General features: G+C 37.9%; 2 protein-coding genes across 2 annotated transcripts; both read right to left on the bottom strand.

Moving 5' to 3' along the window:
* Positions 1-1,242: 1,242 nt before the first annotated feature.
* GPER1 (G protein-coupled estrogen receptor 1) lies at positions 1,243-4,334 on the bottom strand. The gene is made up of 2 exons (XM_041401838.1): positions 4,227-4,334; positions 1,243-2,906 (listed from the first exon to the last, which is right to left on the bottom strand). Exon 2 carries the CDS (start codon positions 2,474-2,476, stop codon positions 1,403-1,405), a length of 1,074 nt encoding a protein of 357 aa, XP_041257772.1. The 5' UTR covers positions 2,477-2,906; positions 4,227-4,334; the 3' UTR covers positions 1,243-1,402.
* Positions 4,335-11,268: 6,934 nt separating this feature from the next.
* On the bottom strand, positions 11,269-18,929 carry LOC121334587. The gene is made up of 2 exons (XM_041401855.1): positions 18,803-18,929; positions 11,269-12,890 (listed from the first exon to the last, which is right to left on the bottom strand). Exon 2 carries the CDS (start codon positions 12,837-12,839, stop codon positions 11,823-11,825), a length of 1,017 nt encoding a protein of 338 aa, XP_041257789.1. The 5' UTR covers positions 12,840-12,890; positions 18,803-18,929; the 3' UTR covers positions 11,269-11,822.
* Between the last annotated feature and the right edge of the window lie 674 nt (positions 18,930-19,603).

Genomic DNA, 19,603 nt, shown 5'->3' with positions numbered 1-19,603 from the left:
AAATCCTTTAAAATCTGTTATTGAGCTAATTAATATATCACATTTGAAAATAGGACAGAACATCTTATTCTGCTGAGTTCTGGTGCTTCAGTCAATAAGCACAGAAGTGAAATGAGTTTGTTCACTTGAGAGATGCAGCAAGTGATGTTTTAATGATCTTGCATGCTGATCTCTAGGAACTTTACAGCTTCCTCTGAACAAGTCCAGCAGTAACCTGTGCTAAACATCAATCAGATTTACAACCCAATTATTTGCTAGAAGAAAAGAAACACTGTTGTTTTCCAGTAAGTGGTGCTATCATTTCTTTGCTTAGTCTAATTAATCTTCAAATGATCAAAGCATCTAAAATGAATCTTACAATCTTGAAAGGCTGGGCGTTTCTGGAGGTGGGATAGGTGTGCACGAAGTTCAGATCTGATGATCACTAATCACACTCTTCATTACATATGGTCTTCCTTCCTAAAATTGGAGGTTTCTGTCACTTTCATAAGCAATACCTACACAATATCTTTTGCAGAATGTGACACTTCCCTAAAAATCACAGCATTGTGTTCTGGAATGTGAAGAGATTTTGTGCAATGTGCACTCAAATCTGAAGGCAGGTGTGAATGAGGTGTGAATGTACCCGATGCTGGTGCACTGGCATTTTTGACAAAAAGGCCAATTACGTTTGTTCTGAGAGAGATCATCAGGGTCAATCCTTAAAAGACAGAATGAAGCACTACATTTTGCTTCTGTGAAGTTCTTTGAGATGAGCACCATAGTTACAGATGATTTTGGTTTTGATCAAGTACTGATGTAAACAGTAGATTACATTTAGGAGACAAAAACTCATCACTGTGCTTGATTATATTAAGATTAAAAACTTAATCATGGAAGACATGCTAGAATACAGTGACGATAGTACCATGTATTTCTTGTAAGCAAAGTCATTCATCTTAACATGTTTGGGTGAAAAAAAAATCAATGGTTTCTGCATCTCCACATCAATATGTTGTAATGATTTTTCCTCACTGTTACAGCAGCTTCATTATTTCAGTGGAAGTACCTTATATACACCAGCAAAGTATCATCTCTGATAATCAGATTACATCTAGAGTCTTCCTAAGTTGATAAAATTTTCTCTTATATTGTCATTCATATATGTATAATACAAAATAAAGCTTCTTCAGTGCTCAGCTTTTAATAATCTTGTTCATAATTAAATATAAATCTGACTAAAACATATTCTTCTACATTAAAGTCTTGTCATAAAAACATTTAGAATATAAACCTTCAATACTCAATAGAGTGATACAATATATATATACACACACAAATGCACTTTTTTCTGTTAGTAGCAAGCATTTTGTTCACTATTTGCACAACTTCACAGTCACATGTCTTATACAATGACACTAAATCAGACTTCTGATTGCTCATTACTGTCAGGAATGACAGACGTTAAGGCAGCCTGACAGAAGCGATGCAATGTTGACATTTTTGTTTTCTGTTCAATGTACAGTCGCAGTTTGTCTCTGAAGGTTTCCCCCAGAAAGCTGTAAATTAAGGGGTTCAAGCAGCTATTAGAAAAAGCTGCTAGGTTCACAATGTGTCCTGTTAAAGGATAATCATGCCTGAAGGATGGGCTGTTTGAAGAGACGGGCTCGCTTTTCCTCTGGAGAAGTTGGACGCTAATGAAGACGTTTTCAGGGAGCCAGCAGATAAAGAAAACCAGGACAACAACAAAAATCATGCGCAGAGCCTTCTGTCGCCGCAGCCGGAGACTCCTGTGCTTGTGTGCTTTTATAAGGACTCGAACAATTAATGAGTAACAAAGACCGATGATCACAAAGGGGATAATAAACCCCAGGGTTATCTCTAGCCACTGGATTTCTTTTACATCTGCAAAACAGAAATAGACCTCTCCGGTGTGTTGTAAGTGCACGGCTGTAAATGGGACTAGAGCTGCCGAAATGGATGCCATCCATATGAGCCCACAGCTCAGTCTAGCGTGCTGCATAGTGCGAAAGAGGTTGGACCTCATTACTTTGGCCAGGGCTAGGTATCTGTCAAAACTCATCCATGTCAGAAAGAAAATGCTGCTATACATGTTGATCTGAAGGAACAAAGACATAAAGGTACAGATGATGGTGATATCGTAATATTTCTCGTCAAGATTAAACACCTCAATGAGAGAATCAGCCACTAGAATGAGATCAGCCATTGCCAGGTTTATGAAGTAAAGGTCTGGGATTGTCATTTTTTCCCGAAAGCTAATGTTGACAACCAGTATCAGAATGTTTCCCACAAAACCAATAGGGAAAAGGAATATTGTGTAAAGACATGATAAGAAAAGGCCAATAACATACTGCTGGTGTTCTGATTTATCAGCTAATCTAGAGGATATGCTTTCGTTACACAAATGGGATCCATTCAGGTTAAAAGCTGTGCTGTTACACAGAACAGGTGATACTGAGGCAGAGTAAGTTTCCATGGTTAAAATATCTGCAGAAAATATATTAGTACTCACAGTTTGGTGGCAATACCAAAAAAATCAGATTTTTGGTTGGTTTCAACTGAATTCCTAGTAAGCATTTTCGATTGGAATTGAAAAAGATACAGACTTTTGTATAGGAAATTAAAATTCTTTAAAGTCAGATTAATTAGACTTAAAACTGACTGAAATATAATACTACAAATAGTGAATGTCTTAATTTGTTTTACAGGATACTATATACATTTTAAATGAGAGAATTTGCAGTTCCTGTATGCCTTAAGATCATGTAGGAATCTTTTTACCATGGTGGTACTTGGGTCTCTTTAATAAAAGCTTTTCAGCAGCAGTGTTCCTTCATGCAAGTTGGAAGGCAGTGGGATTTTAGCTCCATTTGTTTTCTTTTAATAATCAATGAACATCCTTGGACCTGCAATTTGCAAATGGAAAACGATTAATCTCATATTCCAGCACTGCTCCATGTGCCATTAGCTTCTGCTAACTTAAATCACAGCTGAGGTTGTGGGAAACATCATGTTCTAATATAAATGCAAAGGTTCACTAAAAAGAATTTAAATTTGTCCTAGATCAAAATGCATTATGAGGGCAGGTCTGTTAAAATTGTGTGTGCCCTTCAGGGGTTCAGTATTAAAAAATGAAGAAATACAGAGAAATCAAATGAGTGACTTTAACCTAATAAAGGAAAACTGTATTTTTAAATATATATGCATATATATTTATTTTGTCATCTTGTAAGACTAATAAATAGCAGAGTCTGTGGCTGAGAAGGCAACAGAGATGAAAAGCAGTTGGTTCCTGCTGCTTTCAGTGGGAGGGAAAGGCAAATTTTAGAAATGAAGGTAATATAAGTAGCATATTGATTTACACCAACATTATTATACTCAATTTGTTTTCTGTTGTGATTTATTATATTTCACTGACTTCCGGGTAGTAATGGAAAATACCCAGTTGTCAGATTTGTTTACTTCTAAATGTTGAATGTTACGCACTTGAAGCATTGCTAGAAGTTTATTTAAAAAAAAGAAAGAGCCAAACAAAAGACACCCCAAACAAATAAAACAGCAAGAAAATTATAAACCAGGATATTTTGGTGCTAAGTATTAAATATTTTTAACTGCTTTAATCTTTGTCTTGCTATCAACCATTGATTTTTATTTACATGAAAATATATTTTTAAAATTGGTTGCTAGTAAAATTAATGCATATTTCCACATTTTAATGACTTAAATTCTGCCAGTGTGCAGTCTAGTGGAGTTAGGAGTGTTAGAATAGTTTCAGTCAGAAATACAGCTCTTAGTTTGCTTAAATGTATTCAAGTCATCAGAAATAGCTACAGATACTTAAATAAAGATACAGGTTCCAGAGCTTCAATTTCTTAATGAAACAGGTATTAGTTCCCAGCACCTGTTGCTGTGTTTTGAATAAGTTTAATAGTGTAAATCTTCATGCTAAAATGTCCATATGAAGTTACACTTATTAGAAGGTTCAGTGTTTGTTTCAAGCAGCTATGAAGTCAGACATAAACGGTTGTCTTTATGTAACAGCCTTTTATTTGTGAATAAGGCAGTAAAACAGATTTAAATACAAGAAAAGATAAGTTAACAGCCTGAGCAATTGATTTTAAAAGGTCCGTAGGTGGTCAGATTTTAATTACATCTGAAAGGCTGCCAAAAGCCAAGCAATTCAAAGCGTTACAGGTAAACTATGTATGTGAAACACTTAATTTTACCTTAATTCCATTTCTCCCGAGCTGGTTTTCCTGCAGACAGTAGCAGGCTGCTCCTTGCTGGATGCACACGTAATGGATGTGCCAACTTCCACTGTCCTCTCGGTAAAAACTTGCTTTTAGGTGTGCAGAGCTGCAGTGGGTGCCACCTGTTGATGATTCAGCAGTAGAAACAAAAATCATATAAAAGTCTTGTTCTGCTTTAAAACTTATTAAATAAAGGAGAGTTTACAAGAGCAAAATGCAGATCTTGCTGCATGTCCTTGGCAATAAAACAAGCTTTATAGATTCCCAGGGTTGTTCTAATTTGTGTGCAGTTGAAGTGCTGCTGAACAGCCTTATAAGGCTAGAATTAACCCTGTTTCTGCTGGTTTCTTTTTTACTAGAAATACTCAAACATCTTTCTCTCATATTTGTCAGTTTTATTTTGCCTAATGTTAATTGCGCCCTCCTTTCTGCCTCTGGTGTTTTTTTAAGTTTTATAGTCCGTTCAAATCTAGAGCTCAGCTGAACAATAACTAAGAGATTTATTTGCAGATTGCAATGCAGCATATTTTACATAGATATAAAGCAATTATTACTGTTATTTGTGCTATATTTTAAAAGCCTCTGGGCAATCTAAAGGGAAATATTGGATTGAAGACATCAAGCATCTGAGAAGGGTCATTTGCTAAACGGAGAAGATAAATTTCAGTTTTCCTACCTTCAAGTCGATCCCATTTTGCCTGCTTGTATTTAAATTTTCAGGTATGTGTTGTCATTCTCTTACTTCTTAGAATTGCTCAGCTTAAAATCACATGGAGGAAATCAGCTTACCCTTCAGAGAATGAGGAGGCTCAGTTTTGCATGAAACACCAGTGTTGCAGGTGGAGTTTTGCATTTCATCCGCAGGGGGTAAAGAAACCTACTTGACGTTTCAAGTAACACCACCTACTGGTGGCCAGAATTCTTGGAATGGGAAGAAAGTCAAACCTTCCTCATGAAAGAGCAATATTTTATTTGTGGCAGTATTTTATTTGTGGTTATGTTGATCTGACACCTGAACATTCAGTGCCCTGAGTGGCTTTGCTGTACACGGATGCAGCATTCTGCTGCTGCTGGAATGAGATGAATGGGATCTCAGCATTTAGGACTTCAGGAAGACAGTGTGACAGTTTCAGAAGTATGGAGTAAGCAATTAACATGTCATTATAATGGATGTATGACACCAATTACAGTGGTTAAATATCTTTAGGTTACAAAGGATCTCTCTGAAGGAAAGTGAAGTAGAGGTTCTTCACTGAGTGGCTTTGGAAGCAGAAGCCCTTTGCCTTCATTGAGGCAAATATTATTTGCTGGTTTTTGTGCAACACATTGTGCCTAGGAATAGAGGATTTTGGCAGCGTTATTTAAAAAGTTTTTAAAGTTCTTGCATGATGGCTCTTGGTAAATAGTTTTGGAATCAGTTGTTATTTAGATCAAAAGAATGTTTGTGCAGATTGGTGCTGGTAAATTTTTTTTGAACAGAAGGTTTCCACTGTGTGTGGAACGGAGTGTTTTAATACAGGGTGATGAGGACAGAGCCTAAAGTGTTTTGCTTTGAGACGTATACAAATATGATTGCATTGTAGGACTGGAATATTGTAAATGTTAGAAAAATCTTGTGATACCAGCTTTGAAGGTCTTAAATTTTTGCTGTCATAAAAGAACAGGATTAAAAAGAGTCTTTATTGTTAATTGTTGATCATGTGGTTTTGCTGTATTTAATTCTGTCCTTCAGAGCTTCCACTGATCTTGCAAGGGCCTGAAGGATTTTTTACTTTTCTTCATGTGTAACGCTCACTTCTGGGTGTCAGTTGTTTGTTATTATGGGGGCCTGGATTTGATAATCAGCTGGTCTGTCTGTCCTTGTTTGTCTAGCTGTGAATATCAGCTGATTTACTATTAAAATGTATAATTCTGAATGATAATTTTCTTGTTTGAATTCACGGTAAGAAATATGTCACTTTGCCATACTTCCAAAGTTGTGAGGAAATTCTCTTTCAAACGACCCATGAAGTAGCTCTTCCGTGCTAGAAGAACTGTGAAGCATAAGAAGTCATATTTAGTGTTGTAGTAATTTGGTATATTATTATATTGTAATTAATGGGTTCTGTATTTATCTAAATATATTATGAGATGATCGCGCAAATCCTCTGAATCCTGTTTCCTAAAACAGATCACAGCATTTTCAGGCTCCTGTTTATGCAGTCAAATTATTGTTACTGATTAACCTGTCTAAATCTCACTGTTTGTCATTTCCATATTCCATAAAATACTTCAAAGTAATTTTAGCAGCAGCTGAACATTGTACTTTTGCTCTTTCCCTGTCAGTATTCCACAGGACTTTACAGTGACTGCCTTAATGATCCATGGTCACAGTTGTGACAGTGTTGAGTCTTAAGCTCCACCTGTTTTACCTTCCTGTGATTGTTGCTGAGAAAATCTGTGAAGGCAACTGGTGCAGTAGCATTTATGTAATGTCAGACCTCAGTAATCCAGCATTTGGAATATTCCTGGTTTGTTTTTAGGTAGCAGTCAATGTGTAAAGCTCTATAAATATCTCAGTAAACACGTCTAACACCAGAGAGACTTTCAGAAGCCCTGATGCAGTTGTGATGTACTTCAGTGCACCAAGGAGCTGAATCTGGGGTATAATAGAGGATATTCTGTGTAATTTAGCAGACTTCAACATATGTGCCTGCTATTGTGCTGCTAAAAGGTGGCAGCTGAGGAGAAAGAAAGTGGGAGGCGTGAGTATGGGAGAGAGCAATGCTGAGAGGTCTGAAGCATCACAGCTCTAGTGCCAGCACTCTGTGGCAGCCTCTCCAGCTGGATAAGCCCTCTGAGATGCAAGAGACTCTTGGATTCTGTCAGAAGTGTGGAAGTGTTTTGGGTATGAAGCTATTGAGTCCTGGAGAAATTAGATCAGGGTAAGGGTATAGAAAGCTGAAGAAAAAGTAAGGCACTGTATTGCATGGAGGGGGAAGGAAGCATAAATTAAAATTGTATTGGAATGTTTACACTGTAATATAACCATTTGCAGAAGAAATAAAATTTGTGATTCTCCAGAAGATAATCTCTTCTGGAGCTATCTCTAGAGGAAATACAGGTGCTGTGGTACTGTTCATGAGGTTTTCCAGGTAGACTGATGTCCAAATCCTCTCTCACCTTTTTCAACCACTGAATGAAATCCACATCCATTACCTTGCTCTAGAGCACCCTCACACTTTATCCTGTCCAGACTCAGTAGCAAATAATTGTTCTTGCAAATAATCAAACTTTGTTTGAGCTGGCATTAATTGTTCCTCTGCCTCCAGAAAACCTTGGATGGAGTGTATTTTGTGTATTTGGGCTTTCCAGTTGCCAGTAATTCTGAGAATGCATTTTTCTTACTAAAAATAATTTTTAAGAGTTCAGCCTTTTCCTTTTGCACGGACAACACCCATTCAATCCATTCAAACTATTCTGGTAAAACCTCTTTATTTTTCTTAAAGCATATATTGCAAAACTCTTAAGGGATAATCTAAAAATTCCACTAAATGGAGCCACAAAATGTTGTCTAGTGAAAGATCACAGAATCCTAGAATGGTTTGGGTTGGAAGGGATCTTAAAGATCATCTAGATCCAAGCCCTCTGCCATGAGCAGGGACACCTTCCACTAAACCAGAGTGCTCAAAGCCCCATCACAGGACTTCAGGCTCTATTCAAATGCTATTTTAAAAAATTCTTGCAAAACATCAATGATTTTTATTTTAGTGGCTGAGTCTGGCAGTCCTTTGCTGGAAACTTTGTACCATGGAAGTGAAATGTATTCTTTCATTCTATCCATTAGTGAATTTATCTGTCGTGCAACATATATGGTGAACACATTTTATACAGTACTTAATTTGGCTGAATTGCTTGAGTTTTCACCATGCCCCAAATCTTCTGCAGCTACCTCAAAATCAAGATAAATAATACTGGTGCATTCAGTTTTTTCAGTGTATTCATCTATTTCAGTGTCTGTAAGTTTAATGTTAGAATGTAACTAAGGGCAGGCTTAGAAATACGTGTAAGGATGTAGCAGCTCAAGTTGTGATTCAAGTGTGCGCATCCAGTCTCTAGCTCAAATGTTGTTTGCAGTGGGATCAGATCAAGTTTGAGCCAGCTGGTTCAGTAATGATGAGTCCTGAGTTCTTTCCCAAAACATGTTACCAACTCAAAAATTCAAGCTTTAATTTCAGCAGCCTGGTTATTTCTCTTCGTCTACTGAACAAAGTGTTTTTTTCAAATGAAGACTGAAGTCGTGGAAAGATACAAATATTACCAAGACAGAAGTAAAATATTCTCCTTTGAACTTTCCAGTATATCCCTTCAGTTAATTTTGACAGCCTGCCTATAAAAATATATGCTGTATTTCTTCTGGAACATTCTGTTCACAACTGGGTGAAGCCTGGGAGAAGTGAGGGTTCAACTGAGCTGCTGCTTGCATAAGAGAAAAAATCTCAGAGCAGGGAGATTTTATTTTGTTCTTAAAAATATACTTTTGATTATTAATTATTTAAAAAATATTACTTCTAATCTTAGCTAAAGCTAAGATTAGAAGTAATATTTTTAAAATAATTAATACATATTAGACTGTATTAGAAGGATTTTTGGAAACTGCTTGTGTTCCTTCCCTGTTGCACATATGAGTGTTTGCTTTCATATTCTAGCTGGATGCAAGTTGATTTTCTCTAGAACCACATGTTCATTGCCCTAAACTTTAATGTAAGCTCTGACTTTATCAAGAATAATTCTATGAAAACATTTTTGTATTGCTAACATTTATATTCATAACTATTTGAGTTACTGTTTTGCATTTTTCAACCTCTTCCCTTCTGTTTACCTTTGTTTTCTCATATTCAGTAGCAAAATCTTTTCATTGTAGAGAGATTTCTTCATGGCAATATAACCAGCCATCCAGAAAATACTCAGATTTTTTCCACGTGGACAGGGAGGAGATCAGAGTACACATACTCACATCTCACAGATGGCAGCCAGGAGCTTTCCCAGGAGTGCTCACAGACTCACACACAGTTGTTCATTCTGCCAAGGTGTGCTCGCTCTCTGATCCTACAGCTGGCAGTAGGTCCCTACAGGTTTTTTTGTCTGTGACACTTGGGTATGGCCCTGCTCTAGCTGTGTACCCTGAAGCACCTTTGTGCCCTGCTCAACCCCGTGGATCCTCACAGGTTTGTTACTGGCATTCACTCACATCACTTTCTAGGTCCCAGCCAACTTTTACTAACTCAATTTTCTTTTAGGCACCTTTCAAAGTAACTCAGAAACAGCACAATATTTATTCTTTTATCCTTAAATATAAAATGTATGGAAGCTGTAAATAAAGTAGAATCATTTGCACATAATTCCCATACTACAAAATATCCTCCTCATCCACAGTGCAGCTGGAACTCTGACTTTCTGAGCTGGGATAAACAGCTTGCATCTTCTGACGTATTCTTTCACTCAGTCTGTCAGCTTTTTCACTGATGTACAGCTCCTAACAACTCATCTCTTCAGACTTCTTTCTGCAAGGCTGATCTTTGGTCTGTGTTGTTTGATCTCTCTCTTCTCAGGTGCAAAACAAAACCTCTGATGCCATCTGAGAATTCCTTTCACAAGTATGAAATTGGCTCTTGTGTTCAAAGAGATGATTCTTATCTGCCTACTTCCTTTCTGACCATGTTCTATAATGGTCTGTTTATATGTAGAGTTCTTTAATTATCCATCTGTTCATGCTGGCAGCAGAACAAAATTGAACAGGGGAACAGGCTGACACAATGTAATGCAGACATCTTACCAGCTTGTGGAAATGTTGGTCCTTACAGTCATAGTGGGATTGCATATTGCCCTTTATTTGCATGTGATACAGTCTTGGTCCATACCTGTCAGGATTGGATGTCCAAGACTAGATCCATATCTCTAGATACTTGACCTGTATTCTGCATGATTATTGTTCTTCATTTCTGCACTTGGCTGTTGGCTTGTGGAAGAGGTTCATCTTGATCAGTCAGTTCCTGCTGTTCCCTCTTAGGCAGCCCATGCTGATTTACACCAGCTCCCCACACAAATCTGGAAGGCCCCATCAGGAAGATCTTTCAAAGGATATAACTGCAAAAACCCCCTCTCAGTTCCATTAGCACCTGGATTTCATACAAAGGTACAGATTTAAGCATCAAAATAACTTTTCTCAGAACTCTTCAAGTTACTTTCTCATCACAGTGCTGTGTTTTTGTAACTTTGCCATCTGAATCTACGTCATTATCCAAGTTTTAGTACAATTCTCTGCTTTTCCTGTTTCCGTTCTCTCAACCTTTGTAAAAAATGATGAAGCCAAAGCCAAATGCCTAAGGTGGCTTCTGGCCAGATTTGGTGGCAGTAATAGTGTGCTCAAAGCAGGCATTTATAGCTTTGCACCTACATCTCAGCCTGCATCAGCTACTGATCCTGCAGGGCTTCATCCCGCACCACAGCTGTTTTATTCTAATTCAGATGTTTTGCTCTTTTTGCACCATTTACCCATCAACTCTCATTTAAATGTACAATGCTTGTCTCTAGCAGAGCCTTGATTCCAGTTAGGAACTGGGGCTTGCGTTTTGTTTGCCTTCTTAAAAATACACCTCAGTTCTACTGTTCTGGTCAGGCTTTTCTCTGTTTTTCAGTTAGTGTGTTACTGAAAATGTGGCTCTTCCAATGCCTTCGTGCTTCTGAATGAACTCATCAGGAATGGCTTAAATCAATTGTTGCTGTAAGTCTAAATGCAAAGTAGAAGCTGAGAGTACATTAACAAAAAGCTTTCATTCTTGCACAAAGTTTTAATTAGCCATCCTATTGATCTTTCCAGTTCAGTGCCTCACAAAGGACCCAAAGCTTTCCTTTATGGACCCGTGTTACCATTAATTTGATTTCTTTCTCTTTTTTTTGGACAGTTTTTTTTGGAAGTTTTCAGACAAAAACTTCACTGCTCCTTTATGGACCCGTGTTACCATTAATTTGATTTCTTTCTCTTTTTTTTGGTGCAGGAATTCAGACAAAAACTTCACTGTTGCTGCCACTAGAATTATATATACCAGTTATATACCAGTGTTATAGAAATAAGTAGTTTGAAGGGTAAGAAGTCAAAGGAGGAAATACACCTGAGAAAATGCTCTGACTACAGATTTTGACCTTTGTTCAAAGTTGCTTCCTGCCACATTTTTGTTTGCAGCTCTGCTAGGGCATTGATATTATTGCAGAAGCACAGTTCTTTGGCAACAGTACTCATCTTTCTACCTGACTTGGAAGCAATGGCTTGCAGAAAAATAGATTATTTAAATATATATGTATATATGAAAAAAAACCCCAAAGAGCCCCAGACCCTGGAAGTTTTCTTACAGATTTCACTGTAAGTACTAGAACTGACCATCTTTTTTCTTCCAGTACTGCTAGCTGTAAGATAGGCCAAGTTTGGGTTCTAAAGAAGGAACACTTGCCCTTTTTTTGAAGAAGTAAAAAACCAAACCAAAACCCACAAGCTAAAAAGCAAAGTGGATTGACAGTTGTTCAGAAGAGCTAGTATTACTGTGACCCCCTTTGATGGGTCGGGGCTGTTTCTGGTATTTCAAGGTGATTGCTGGCACGGGTTCTCCTTCTGCACCTCTGTATGACTTGAAGTACTTCATCCCTGCACGGTTTATGAATACAAAGTATAACTACCAAGCTAGCGCAGCTCTCACAGAACAACACTATTTCTGCAGTGTTCATCACAAGCTCGTTCTTTGCCGTTCCAATGCTCCTCTGTAGTTTCAGTGCTGTCCTGAAGAGAATCATGACGTTATAAAACAGGCGGCAGATGAACATCGTCACGCTGATCACGTACACGGCGGGGTAAGCGCGCATGTGCTGCTGCAAGGCTGGAGCTCCAGCAGGTGCTTCTTTAGCCCACAGAACAGTAAAACAGAGGATTTGGAGCAATGACGGGATTCCAAACCCAAAGGTGAACTTAACAATCTCATATTCGGGCCATGCAAATAATGGATCCAACTGGCAGTGTGCTTCCAGGTGATAATTATCAGTGCCAACCAGCACTGCCTCCGTCAGGGACAAGCAGAAGGTGTATGTGAGTACAAGCCCAACACACAAGATGGGTCTTTGGGTGGCTTTGCAGAGAGCAGTCTGTGGTGGAAATCTCTCCAGTAATAGTGTGAGAAGTGTCAGAATGAAAGCATACTGAGAATTGAAATAACCAAAGTTGAAAAAAAATGACAGTACGCTACAGGCAAGGTGGGTTGCTGTTAAATAGTCAGGTCTAGTGATGACAGTAAAGGAAAAAAAAATCATTATGATATTGCTGATGGTGAAATACAGAAGAAGTAAGTCCAAGCTTGCTCTTTTGTTCTGAAAATAATTCTTTATGAAAATGATCAAAATACATATGCCAGCTATTAATCCTGTGGGTACAAAAAAGGCAATGTAACAGTGCATAACTCTGGATATGATGTTTTGAGAAGCTATGACAGCTTCGATTTCTTCTGGGGAAACAAAAGGCTGGCTCTTGCTTGGGTAGCTGATCCACGTCATGTTGTGAGAAGTCATCCTTCTTTCCACACTGTGCTTATTTCCTGTTCAACGGTGTTTGAAACGGAACTGGAAAAGGAAGATGAAACAAGTTTTAAAGTACAGCTTTAATGCCTATTTTTGCATTGAATATATTATGTGCAGTCAGGCGTATGAACCATTTGTTCAGAATGAATGCAGTAATTTCTTGGTGGATTTTACACTCCTGTGTTACAACCCAAGTTAGCTTGAAATTATTTTTAACCAGAGAAATCTGCTTTTTTATTTTTGATATGGTTTCTGCTCTTACCACTCCTCCCTTTTCCTCGCTTGATGCAGCTCAGCTTTGTGGACAGCCAGGATCCAGCACGCTGATGTTGCCCATGGAATATGTGGAATACTGGCTGTTCAGCGGGTGAGGAGGAGCTGGCTCTGTTTAGGTGGAGCTGCTTTTCCTCCCCATCGGGCCAAAAAAGGCCAAGGCGGTTTGCAGGGCAATCCAGTGTGTGGGCAGCAGCTCCAGCCACAAAAAGCTCTTCTGTACTGTCGCAAGGGTGGGAATTTTGTATCATTTGAACCCAGCTGCAGTCTCACACCACATACTGAGGAAAATGCAGAGATAATCACAATATGAGGCATGAGCCACATTCCTTTCTTTGTTTTAGTTTTGCTTCCTTTCTGTTCTGAAAAAAAGCTTTTCATAGCTGCAGTCTGTGCTGAGGAGCCCGTACAAAATTAATGAGAATGTTTAAGAACTGTTATGAACAAACTGCTTTTATACCAAAACATCTTTATACATTAATAACGCTGTCATTTCTTAGATGTAGCTGTTGCATAAAACAGCAAAAAATAATGCTTTTCTGCATGCTGAACTTTGAGAAAACGATTACTGGTGCATTATAAAGCTGTTGATAAACATTTAGCAAGGACCATTTATTACAGCTACATTATAAATTCCTGGAAATAGGGAATTTTGAGAGTAATACGGTCAGGCTGTTAGCTGTAATGACTCTGTGATATGTTGATACAATGATTTTGTTACTGTATAAACGCTTGGAGGCTCCTTTTCTTTTAAGCCAAAAAGCTTTTATGAGAACATAGTATGTACTTGTGAAAAACTGTAATGGATATGGATATATGCATTTTCCAGACCACCTAAAAGCATAATTAGCTCAACTTCTAAGAGGAAATTTCTGTGCAGCTTGTACTGATTGATACAGAAAATAACATACCTTTTTCAGTTGCAAAGATTAAATATATTTAAACATGAGATAATGAACCCACTGTTCCTAATTAATTTGGAACGTCTGATTAAAGATGTTCCTCAGCACTGGAGAAAGTTAAACAAATAGGCATTTTTACAGTGTAGAGTGTTCTTTGGGAGAAAAAATCTTTTTTATTTGCAAAGATTCCAATTTTGTGTTAGACTTTGGTGTTTTTACTTTGTTCTGTTTTACCTAAAGCTCTTCTGAACAAGCAGGCAAAGACAGGACCATGGAGTTCTCCCTACAGAAGTTTTTATAAGTCACAGTGACAAGAAATTGCATACTTAGTTGTACATAATGCCTTTTCCATAAGGGGATTTTAGTGATGTTAACTCTTAAAATGAAAGTAATGTTAAATTGGTAAAAATTCATAGAGATGCATTAATGTTTTTAAGCAGTGCTCATTATAGATAAATCAGTGTCTTAATACTGTTTGACAGTTAATTTATGGTTGTTACCTCTGACACTACTTCACATTTCTGATGTTTCTAATCTCTCCTCAAAATTGGAATTCTAATACTGGTTTTAATTAGAAAAGTTGACTTATCAAAGTGGCTTTGATTAAATGTGTATGTAATCTTATATAATTATAATTTCATTTATAGAAAAGCGTGGAGTTATGTTTTGATTCAGCAGCGTTCTTTGTCCCTTTTTAAAGACAGAATTTCTTCTTTTGTAGAAAAGGTTATTTTCTGAGAGATTCCACTGTGGGAAGGACTAACACACCCAGGGAAGATGTTTTGTGTTACAGGTGATTTTGCAGAGGCAAGGTTGGCTGGTCAGACTCTGTGCCAGCCTCTGAGCTGGGGTGCACCATGTAGGAAAGAACTGATGGGCAAAACAGGCAAAGGTCTCTGAAGCAAGTTAAGAGGCAATATAGTTTTGAAGCTTAAAAATAGTTTATTAGATATGAAAAATTCTTGTGTGTGAAACTTTAACTTCTGCAAGTCATTTCTTCTTAAATATTTAGGAGGAGTCTCAAGGATGAAGGAAACTCTAAGTCAAAATTTGATCTTTTGTTAGGAGAGAGATTTGAAGCTTAATCTGGTAAAGGATTGTGACCACTTGAGCATCTGAGAAAGTCTCTTATCATCCCACTCTGTAGATTCAAGGTTAGGAAATATTTACATTTAGAGCTGTTCCACCAGAGCCTCCAGTGCTACCTGTAAATTCCTTTTGCAGGGCTGAATGGAAGAATTCAGTTCTGTGAGCATCTCCATTATCTTCTCAACAACTTCTGTGGGCCAACTAACTGTGCTCACTGTCCTTGCAGAGAATCTCAGCATAATTTAGCAACATTCAGCTTTTCTGGTAACATCATTTCAAAGGAAGCAAAGGGCATAGTTTGGGGTTTCACAGGAAATCATGTGGCCTTATATCAAATTACAGGGGGGGAATAAAAAGGATACCAAAACTTGAATAAATTTGCTCAGGACCTGGCCTTGGTACTGATGCTGGGTTCAATTATGACCATAACAATGTATTTTTAATTGTATTTAAATACTCTTTGGGCATTTAAAACAAAGTAAAGCTTAGTGCAGCATGTTCCAGTAACTGCAGCTTACTGTGCAAGCAAGTGCAGCATCTCGGTTTCTCTTCCTGTACCTGCTTGCACACTGTGGTGTGTTACTGGCAGCCCAGCAGTGTTAAACAGAGGCTAAGGATGTTGTGCTCTCATTTGGTGTCAGGATGACTGAAACAGTTTCAGTTACAACCACAGACATGCATATTATTGTTAAATAACTAAAATTGATGTTTCCTCTCCATCTAAATATTATTGTCCTCATCTAAGTGAATGTCTTTTAAATTACCTCTTCTGAGCAAGGGTTTAAATTGAGCAAAAGGAATCTCTTCAGCCTAGAATTAACGTGCTCACTTTGGGGAAATAACAGTGCAACTAAATATTTGTAATTACAATCAGTGTTAAGTATCAGAATTCTGAGCTAAGGAAAAATTTTTAGGTGTGCTGTTTTAAAGGGAACACCTTGGGATTCCCACACAAACAAAATTTTACTAAAAGAGCAAGCTGTTTGCAGCTTTGCTGTGGCTAGTCGGTGTGAGTATAAATCTTTTCTTTGAATTCAATAAAGTGTTTATTACAGAAGAAGAAATATCTCCTAGCAGTTTGTAGCCAATTCTGAAATATTTTTAGTTTGGCAAATAAGATTAAAGTCAATGCTGTAGTTATTAACTTTCCTCCTTAAATTATTCCTAGAAGCTTAAAATAATCACAGTGATAATGTCAGGGACTCTTTTCATATTTGGTTCTGGTGTTTTACTATTAAAAAGAGCAAATGGCAATTTGGAGCTCAGGTTGTGGTAGGAAAGGCTCCTGTGCAGGGGACATGGCCAGTTCTTCCTACAAGCTGAAACACATGTGCATTCTCTCTGAAAGGGTCACCCCCACCTGTACATTTCTGACTTCCTGACAATCTGATTTTTTTTTTCTTTTTAATATTTTATCTCTTCATAATTATTTCAGTGAAAATTGAGGGTACATTGCACTTTCCAAAAAGCGTTGTTCACCACCTCGTGAAGTGGCTGCATCAGGGTTTTCAAGCTGGGGTTATAAATTGGGCCCCACCAGAACAGCCTGACTCCCCTGCAGCCCCTGCAGCTGATGGATTTGGAATGGTCCCAGATGGCACAACCTCTCTGGTTTTTTAGTGTTTTTTTTGTTGTTGTTGTTTGCTTGTTTGTTTGTTTACATCACTCTGAATAGCTTTAGAGATTCCTGTGACTGTGAGGTGCTCATCTATCATGTAAAGCAGCTCTTAGAAATTATCTTTCCACTTTTAAAACATTCCCAAGCATCAAGTTCATGCTTAGAATAACAGTGGGATGAAGGAGCTCACTACTTCTGCTGTAGTAGTATTCATGTTTGTGAATTTTTTCAGACTATTGGTTGTACTAATTTTATTTAATTTAAAATAAAAATATATGTTGCATGGGAGCAGCAAAGGGTGGCTTATTTCTCACATGATGTTTTATTTCAGAATATTCATGCAGCTGGCCACATTTTTTTTTTTTCAAAATACTTAGAGTTTCCATCATAAAAAAAATATAGGGAATTTATTGTCATTTTCCTCTGCTGTGAAAAGATCTCGTATTCCCTCAGTTCTTGTCTGGTTCTTGGATTTACTGCAGGGACATTCTTTTTTTTTTTCCAAATGCACGTCATGTTTATGTTCTGCTGTGGTGTGGGTGGAGGGAGTGACAACAGCAGACAAGTCCTCCACTCTTTTAGTGGAATCTGTCAGCTTACAGTGCAAACACCTCAAGACCTGAATTATTTTTTTTCTCTTACAACATACTATGACATAAACTGACTTCTTTTATTTCCATTTAGTCACGGTAACTACGGCAGAAGCCAGATCTGTTTCTGTGTGTTTTATGATTAGTTATTGGGGGAAATGTGCAATATGCTGCTTGGTTTAACTTTGTGTTGTCATGCTTCAGTATTTTATCCCTTTATCTCAGGTCCCCCTTACTTTAATTTGCCATCAGTCACATCACAGATCCCTTCTTAATTTCATGAGGCCTCACTTTTTTCTTGGATTTTTTTCCCTCTTTCTATCCCTGTTTCCTCCCTATAATTCAGCAGTTAAAGCAAATATGTTTGATTTTCACTTTCTGAAGCACAGTGAATACATTCCTCTTCACTTCCAACACAGTGAGCACAGTGTTCAAAAAGCAGTTTAAAAATAGCAAGTTGTGAAAGGACTTTCATTGCTTTCCTCTAGTCCCTAAGATTCCGTTGGGTTTGGGTTTCCCATCCCCACTGTAATGTTAACTTTTGCAGAAGAGGAGGTTTCAAGGAGACTTGTGTTTATTTAAAGTCTAGAAGGCAGAGCTCCTAAACCAGGGGAGTTTCTCCCTGGCAGCCAGAACTCTTCCTCTATAAAAGGTTTGGCAGGGCAGTCTTTCTGCACTCTGTCACCAGCCTTTAGAAGAAAAATATTATTTCCTCCAGTCATAAAGCAATACACATAACATTGCTTGTGAAAGTCTGCTGTTGGTAGGGATGTCCTGCAGTGACTAGAGATAGCACGTGATCTGGGGAGAGAAGATGTCCTTTCTGTTCACACTGTGTCTGCCAAGTTAAAAGATGGGGGGCAGCTTACAGTATGTGAGACTAAAATATGAAATACTATGTTCATCTTTCTTGTAAGAGCTCAGTTCCTACACTTGGTTAAGTATTTGAAGTGGTAAAGACTTTAGATTCGAAATCCTACCCTTGTGGAAAAGTAGCAGTTCCTGAGAAACCGAAAGCTTTTGTTTTTACTTTTCTAGAATATAAAGGAACTAACAGTGACTTAAACATAATCCCTGAACTGTTTCCTGTCCTATACAATGCCTGTAGTGGGTTAAGATTATCTGACAATGTCCATCCTTTAAAAGATTGGTTTTAGGCAATGGTTGGAGTCGCTTGTCCCCACCACTGAACAGGGTTTCATCATCCGCCTCCCATTGGTTCAGCGGCAGTGAAGTACTTACTGGAAAACAGTCTTCACATTTTCTCTGCTTAATGCCCAGCTTTATCACAAATTTCAGCTTTATTATACATTTCTGCTTTCTGAGGACCTTTCCCAGATACAGTATTTTACTTTGTGTAGTTCAAATGTTGCTAAAAAAGGGAAAACTAAAAACTTTTAATTTAAAGCTAACAACCTTAGCTTCGCTGTTTGAGCCTCTTGAATAAAACATTGCATATTCAAAGTAATATAAATCACTTACCTTTTCAAGGAATTGTTCCACAGAAACAGTAGGCTGAGCCTTCCACTGAGAAATGGCAGATGAAATACAACTATTGTTTGGAGCTTATAGCCCTTTCTATTTCTGTGTGTATATTACAATAACTTCTTCAGCTGCTGTACATCACGGTGAAGAATCCAGGCGCTTGCTGACTGAAAAATATGCAGTTCTGTAGGGGAAACAGGAACTTTGCTGAAGTCATTCAAACCATACACGTTGCATGTTTAGCAAACCTATGGTTTCATCATCATGTGACTTTAAAGTTCAGATTCTCCTCTGCAATGAGATATTTTAGAACAGAAAAGTAGTGTTTGTCCCTGCCATTTCTAAGTATGCGAGGCCATCCAGTGGATTTTTTTTTCCTCTTCATGAAGTAATCCTACGCTCACTGGCCAGCCTTTGCAATTGCATTTTTTCCCAGTGCGCTGTGTGAAGTGCTAGAGGTCTAGAAAAGGAAAAGCCTGTGGAATAAATACCACACCACACCCTTTGCTTAATACAACAAAAGCTCCACTCAAAGCAGGGCATGTCAAACCATGAAGATCCCTGCTTAAAAATAGGTTATTTCTAGGTTTCCAAGGGTCCTGGCTTTTGGAATGTTCCTGTTACTGTGTACGTGCAATAAATTATTTTTCCAGATGCTCTGCAATGACCATGAGGTGTTAAAAGACAAGACTTGGAGTATGAAGGATGTTTTGGGTCTGGCTCAGCATCAGTCAGTGACTGTGTTGATGAATAGTGTTCTTAAAACCTCAGATATAAATAAGCAAGGAAGGGCTGGCT

The sequence above is a fragment of the Onychostruthus taczanowskii genome, unplaced genomic scaffold, assembly GCF_017590055.1.
Source record: "Onychostruthus taczanowskii isolate IOZ18803 unplaced genomic scaffold, ASM1759005v1 scaffold19, whole genome shotgun sequence".
NCBI classification, from domain to species: Eukaryota; Metazoa; Chordata; class Aves; order Passeriformes; family Passeridae; genus Onychostruthus; species Onychostruthus taczanowskii.
Note: the sequence above shows the minus strand (reverse complement) of the source record. Positions and strands in the feature narration are given on the sequence as shown.

Bases quoted from the DNA above. Each gene is read 5' to 3' on its own strand.
- LOC121334587 (XM_041401855.1), bottom strand. From the start codon at position 12,839: ATGACTTCTCACAACATGACGTGGATCAGCTACCCAAGCAAGAGCCAG.
- GPER1 (XM_041401838.1), bottom strand. From the start codon at position 2,476: ATGGAAACTTACTCTGCCTCAGTATCACCTGTTCTGTGTAACAGCACA.